This window comes from Mytilus californianus, unplaced genomic scaffold, assembly GCF_021869535.1.
Source record: "Mytilus californianus isolate M0D057914Y unplaced genomic scaffold, xbMytCali1.0.p SCAF_5, whole genome shotgun sequence".
NCBI lineage: Eukaryota > Metazoa > Mollusca > Bivalvia > Mytilida > Mytilidae > Mytilus > Mytilus californianus.
Window position 1 is genome coordinate 8,994,107 of NW_026262701.1, and position 7,845 is coordinate 9,001,951.

General features: G+C 32.3%; 1 protein-coding gene across 1 annotated transcript in view; it reads right to left on the reverse strand.

Moving 5' to 3' along the window:
- The window catches only part of LOC127700729 (b(0,+)-type amino acid transporter 1-like), a 40,387-nt gene extending 36,457 nt beyond the window's left edge, over positions 1–3,930 (reverse strand). Inside the window, exon 1 of the mRNA XM_052204342.1 lies at positions 3,810–3,930. Coding sequence (XP_052060302.1) covers positions 3,810–3,816 — 7 coding nt within the window. The 5' untranslated portion in view covers positions 3,817–3,930. The remainder of the gene's footprint in view (positions 1–3,809) is intronic.
- Positions 3,931–7,845: the final 3,915 nt, after the last annotated feature.

Genomic DNA, 7,845 nt, shown 5'->3' on the forward strand with positions numbered 1-7,845 from the left:
TTTCACGTACAAGCTCGTTAAAGGTGAAATTCATGTGAATTGCACGTAAAATTCATGTGAGTGAAATTTGCCTGTGTATTCCCGATATTTAAATTGAATGAATATTTTATTTCACCTTTTCAAATTAGTTGATGACTAGGCACTGCAAAAAATAGATGTCAAGAAACGGTGATGACCATTTTATAGCGTTTTAGTTAAGTTGTCCTTCGACATTCACTAAGTATTAACTCCGAAAAACAAGCACGAACGGGAAATTTGTTTTGCCATGTTTTATGCCCTGAATTAAAAAAAAAACAGAACCGCCTTTTGGAACTGAAAAAATATGCATCCAGCCTTACCAAAAATTAGATAACAAAAAGATGGACCAAATATCATATTAAAGTGGATCATTTCAGCTCGGCGAATCATTGTGGATTTACGTTCAAACGTGTTATTAGCTGTGTAGTAAGAATAACAGAAATAAAAAAAAAATGTTGTCAATCTTGTTAGTAACTGGAGTTATATTGTTGAAGCTTAAATAAAAAAAAAAATAAAGTGTTAAAGTTTATAAAAATAAGGAGATGTGGTATGATTGCCAATTAGACAACTATCCACCAAAGTTCAAATAAAGTTAATGTAAGCAATTATAGGCAAACGGTTTCACAACCATGAGAAAAACTCATACCGTTTAGACGGCTATAAAAGGCCCCGCCATGAAAAATATGAAACAATTCAACTGAGAAAACTAAAGGCTTAATTCATAACAAACCAACTTGCGAAAAACAAATATGACAGAAGTGAACCAACGACAACAAATTAACTACATGCTCTTAACTTGCGACAATAGATATAAGAAGATGTGGTATGAGTGCCAATGAGACAACTCTCCATCCAAGTCAAAATTTATAAAAGTAAACCATTATAGGTCACAGTACGGTCTTCAACACGGAGCCTTGGCTCACACCGAACAGTAAGCTATAAAGGGCCCCAAAAAATTACAAGTGTAAAACCATTCAAACGGGAAAACTAACGGTCTAATCTATATAAAAAACGAGAAACGAGAAACACTTGTGAACCACATCAACAAACGACAACTACCGAACATCAGATTTCTGACTTAGGACAGGTGCAAACAAATGCAGCGGGTTTAAACGTTTTAATGGTACCAAACCTTCACCCTTTTTCTGAAACAATAGTGTAACATCACAACATAGACAGACACACTATAAAATATCAACTGAAATAGCTTAACTCAATCAAAGGATATATTAACACATATAGAATGTGGTGGGGTTAACTTGCAACATGAAACAATAATACTGATAAGAACTAAAATCTAGACTACCATAAATTGTTTTGCGAGTATCTCCTGAAATTATTGTAATCACAAATTCCTAGTCATCAGCTCATTTGAAAATGTGACATCAATTATTCTTTTATTATAATACCAACGTGAATAATAGACTGTTGTTTGTCTTTTGGTCTTTCTTTTCCTTTTTTGCCATGGTAATGCTATTTCGTTTTCGATTTTTGAGTTTGATTATCCCTTTGGTATCTTTCGCCTCTTTTTAATCTTGTTATGGTCATTATTTTTAATGAGTAATGACAGTTAAAACATTTGCCCTCTGAACCCCCTGGACTTATTTTAGGTACATCGTAGAATTTCGAATTTTCTGTTAAAATATTAAAAGAACTCTTTTAATATTGCTCTGTGTAATATGACAGTTGTTGTCCATTCGTTTGATGTGTTTTGTCATTTGATTTTGCCATGTGATTAGGGACTTTCCGATTGAAATTTCCTCGGAGTTCAGTATTTTTGTGATTTTACTTTTTACACACTCAACAACTCTTCAGTATCCATTTGTTTCTATTATCGTCATCACAAAAACAAAAACATCTTCAAAGTCACCAGGCTTATAATTTGGTTTAAATAAAGGTCAGCAGTGCCCCTCGAAACAAAGCCAAACCAAGCACGAAGTTAAAGAGCACTTCAAACAAAAATGTCGACGGATTGTGCCAAATAAGTTTAAGACTATCTATTCCTGAAGGTAGAAACACTTTAATATTTGAATTGTTTAAAATATTTTAAAAATGAGCAGTGAAAACATCTAATGGCAATACCAGTTTTAACACAGAGCAATGACAATCATCGTATAGTAAAACCATATAGAATCGATCACAAGAAGAGAAAAATCACTAGATTATAAGTGGCTTGATCTGAGCAGGAAAATGGATATATTTAATACACAGTGGCTTGGTGATTTCCAACATATCATTTCAAAATACTACAACATTAACTTAAATGAGTTTTTGTTTTATCAAACATTTATCAGTTGGTTGTTGATAATGTACTTAAACAGTCAAAAGTAAAGTCAATACAATAAATGGAAAATATCATTTTCAGTGCATATGTATTATTTTGTTTGTAAAGTAGTGTATATAACTTCATGTTTGAATCCATATTTCATGATAATGTTACAGGCTTCGTTCTTTTTTAGCTACATTTCAGTTAAACTGGAGTTAACAAGACATATAGTATTAGTCAAAATGTGAACTCAATTGTTATGACCGTTAATAAATAAGGAGAAGGTGAGTCAAACAAATTATAAACCTGGATTCTTTGATGATTTTTATAAAAAACATTTTTCATTTATTTGTTTTCAGGTTTTTATTGTTATGTACTTTTTATTTCGAAAAGTATTTCTAAGTGTTGCTTTGATTACAAAGTTTCCCATGAAAAAAATATATATATTCTTTAATAGAAATTTTAACAACGATATTATTTTGTTATTTTCCATCACATAATTCGTTTGGCTATAGTTCTGGGCAAAATCCCGAGAATGAACGAAGGGTATATTAAAGCTAATGCTAACCCATTTAAAATCCCTAAGAAAACAAAATGTTATTTAAAAATGGATAAGATATCCTACCGATTTCCACGGTACGTGTTCCTGATATATAAAATTGAGAATGGAAATGGGGAATGTGTCAAAGAGACAACAACCCGTCCATAGAGTAGACAACAGCCGGAGGCCACCAATGGGTCTTCAATGCAGCGAGAAACTCCCGCACCCGGGGGCGTCCTTCAGCTGGCCCCTAAACAAATATGTATACTAGTTCAGTGATAATGGACGTCATACTAAACTCCAAATTATACACAAGAAACTAAAATTAAAATGATACAAGACTAACAAAGGCCAGAGGCTCCTGACTTGGGACAGGCGCAGAAATGCGGCGGGGTTAAACATGTTTTTTTGAGATCTCAACTCTCCTCCTATACCTCTAGCCAATGTAGAAAAAACAAACGTACAACAGTACGCACAGTAAAACTCAGTTTAAGAGAAGACCGAGTCCGATGTCAGAATAGGAAACAAAAGAAAATAAACAAAATGACAATAATACATAAATAACAACAGACTACTAGCAGTTACTGACATGCCAGCATCAGACCTCAATTAAACTGATTGAAAGATTATGTCTTCATCATATGAATATCAGGTACAATCCCTCCTGTTATGGGTTTAGTATTATACCATCATAAAATATATGAGAAGAACATAACCCGTGTCATGCCAACAACTGGTTTTAGAATAAATATGTTTAATTCCGATGCAAAGACCCTATAAGTGAATCAATATTAAAGCCAAAATATAACCTTTATCTGATACGCTAGACAGTTTGGAAAGCCAAAAATATTGAAGGTTCGTATCTTAATTTCGGGTTTAAAGGTGTTTGATTTAGTCAAAACATTTAAAGAAAAATTATCGAGTGAAGTCAGGGAACACTTTGTCATCATTGCATGTTTATCTTATCAAAATAATATCACTGACCTGACATGTGTTTTGTGTCCTATGTTTTATCAAAGTCTCCTTGGATACAGATTATATGAAGAACATAATTTTTTCATTTTGATTTCCATATTTTTGGCGGGATCATATTGCACCAGTAGGTACTTAATCAAGATCCTTCAACTATGTGTAGCCTTGAATGATTTATGTAATGCACGTGATAACTAATGTACAGTCCACATGGGATGACTGTACATCGATAAAATTATCCTTGTCAAACCCCTAGGGTAGGGTTGTTACGATAGATGAAATATCGAGGAAGAAACTTTCAAACAATTTTTTCAATGAGCTAGTTCATTTTAGATGGTCCTCTTTCAAGAAACAGAATTTTGGCCATATAACGGATTGTATAAACATATCTTTACTCGTTCTACAATTTTCATTACGTGGTGCATACATTTGAAATCGCTGAAAAGGATGACAGTGTCATCAATGCATTGGAAAGAGTTTGTTGAATGATCCTTCAGAGAAGTTTTGGATATCAAAAGATGGGTAAATGCATATTGTGTTGATTGCGTATTCCGTATTTGACTGATTGGTAAAGAAATTCAAATTGTATAAACCCTTTGAACGAAGAGAGAGGATACCAAATAGGCAACCAAAAACCGTACGTCGAAGATAGACAGACCACAAAAGACCAACACACAACCGGCAGTTCACAATAAACTAAACAGAATACAAATAGATCATATAGTGAGGTAAACCTGTAGTATACCTGTCTCATAATAGGAGCAAAATTATCTATTCCCAAGGTCGAATTACTAACTGACATACGGGCAATGTCAAATCTTGGACGTGTTACGTAATAACAAAGGACAAAATGACGTACTATTACTACTACACGATTGACTATGGCATGTGATATTTGCACATCTGATAATTGAACATATGTACTTATTGATAGGTATAGAATTGTAATTGGTACATTGTTGTTGCATATGACTTACTTAAAGCCGTAACAATGTATGTTGATTTAATTTGTTTCTATATTTATATACGTTAAATATTTTCCTTGGTCGACCAGACTCCATATTTGGAGATAAAGGCTGCGATAGGGCTTTTGGCGGGGGAAGTTAAATTATTATAGTGATGTAAGAAAATATTTCTGATATAAACGACTGTTGATAACGTGCATGCAAATAATTACGTATCGTCTATAGTAAAAATCTTAAAAGACATCATTGAAAAGAAAGGAAACGGGGAAGTGTGTGTCTAGGAAAGCAAACGTCCTCACTATACAATGTAAAGAGATATAAGAAGATGTGGTATGAAGGCATGTATTGTGTTTGCCTCGTCCTTCGCAATGTTGTTTTTAATCTATAAAATGCCTCTGTGTACACTCAAAACATTAGCTTCCAATCCTAAAAATATTTTCATGATAATTCATCACTTTCACATCTGCAAAAACCCTTTCATAATTATAAAAAATTTCTGTACCTCAACAATTCAGTGCATGGATAATTCAGATGTTCAGCTTGGAGAAGTAAATGGTAATATCATAGATGCATAAACCCATAGATATGGGTATTACATCTATGGTAATACCATGCCGTCGCAAAGTCTGTTTCATTTTTCCTTTCTTTTCCAGTTTCATATATTTTAAAGTTATTCTGACGTTTAAAATTAATTTCAATTTCATATTGGTATTATTATCATTTTAAAGCTATAAATTTAAAAAGTTTTCTTTCAATATTGATAAAAAAATCTATTATTTTTTTTTATTTTTTTTTTTTTTGTTACTCTAATTCAATGGGTTTATGAACATCAACAACTATCTGAATTTGACCAATTAATAATTCAGACACGGTAACAACTTAAATGCAGATAATGCATATCTCTTGCACCCGCTCAGGATTCTCATTTCTCAGCTGTGTGCTTTTTCTTCAGATTGCGTCTAAAAGTTAAATCTTTTAAAATTGGCTTCATTTCTATTAATATGCATGCGTTTTATAGGTGACTAATTATTTTTGAAATAAAACAAAAAAGAGTTCAAAATATCAATTATCACGAATTCAGTAATTGATTTTTTTCTATTATGATTACATCAATTTGGAATCTGTTGTGCCACATGTTGATCACGCTCGCGTTTGTATTTTAATAACATGATTATGTATGGTTTGATTGGTAGAAAAAAATAAACAGTAAAATATTCAAATGTCTTTTATATAAATGGAGGTAAGTGTATTTTGCAAAAGATTGATACAACGACATCAGCACACTTAAAGTGATATTAAATGATATAAAACATAAGAAACTTACCACGTATATTCGAATAATTACATAATGATTAAATTAACGTGGACATAACAACTTATATATGTACCCATAATTCGATCGGAATATTTTGTGAAAATTTCTTTTACTAGCGATGTTTTTCATGGACAAACATAATTATATATCAACAATTAGCAATTATATCTAACAATTATTAAAACGTTAATACAGATGTCGTAATTAAACAAAAATGTAGTTTATTGTTATCAATGTGTGTGTGTTATTTTGATTTATTCACTTATTCTTAATTTTGTCATATTGTTGTGTTGCTGTTTTTTGTTGTTATTGTTGATCTTATTAGATTTTGTTAACTTCTTGGTTTTTTTTCTATATTTATCTTGATCACATGATCTTTGTAAGGTAATCGACATTTGTGTTCTAGATGCATCTTAAATGTGTCGCATTACATAAATAGTAACCGGAGAAAATGAAAATCTAGTTGTAATCAGATAAGCATAAAAGGGTGTGTTGTTTATATGTCAATGAAATAGCAACACAACTGGAACATACAAAGGGTCTGTTTGGAGTAGACACGTTTCATTACCACATGTCAAGCTCAAATCTGAATAAGATTACCAAAGATCTGAAGATCTGCATTAATACTGTATTCTGAAAGGAGTCTAGACAATAAACAACTAAGATATAAAGAACGACAACCCCTTATGAAGTTCGTGATTTATTCGGCCCTGAGATTCGGGCACATTAACACGTGAATGGGTTAATAACATAACGGTACCACAATTTTACTCCAAAACTTTATAACAGAAAATTTCAATCAACCAATATCCGTATTTGCATGCCAGTGACGAAGAGTTGATGTAATTATCAAAAGATCAAGATTTGCTGATTTGATATTTGACTGACTGATAAATAAATTAAGAATTGTATAAACCCTTTGATAGAAGGGAGAGGACACCAAATGGGCAATCAAAAAATGTAAGTGGATGACAGAGAGGCAACAACACAGAACACTGATTGATCATATATTGAAGTACACATGCAGTATACCTGTCTCATTATAGGTGCATTATGATCATCACCACTGATCTATTCCCAAGATCGGATTATTAACTGACACACGGTCAATGTCAAACATCGGAAGTGTTATGTAATAACAAAGGACAAAATGACGCACGGTGTGTACCGCACGATTGACTATGGCGAGTTTTTGCAGTGATTTTTGCACATTTGATATTTGAATATATATCTTTAAAGGTATAAAATTGCGAGTTGTTACGTTTTTGTAATATGTCGATGGCTTCCATAAAATCATAACAATGTATATTGATTTAATTTGTATTTGTATTTTCATTTGTTTATGTTAGATGTTTTGCTTGCAGACTAAAAAAATATCAAGTAAACGCCCGTTTGAATGGTAAAAGGAATAAGGTTGGGTTTTGGTGGGATAAGTTAAATTATTATAGTGCTGTGATGTAATACAATATTCTAAATATAAACTATTGTCGACAACATGAATGCAAACAATTATTTTCAGGTCTATAGTAATTTTAATGAAATCTTTGCAAAGACACAAGGGAGCGAGTGTCTAGGAAAGAAATTGTCTCCACTCTACAATATTGGGAAAAACATTACGATTGTCTCATCCGTCGCCATGTTGTTGGCTTTGTTTTCAAATTCATAAATGTTCCCTGTTTACACTCAATTCATGAAATGTGATTAATGTTCAGTGGCAGTCCCCTAGGGTGTCACTAAGCAAGTAGCCAGCACTTCTGTGTTGACATGA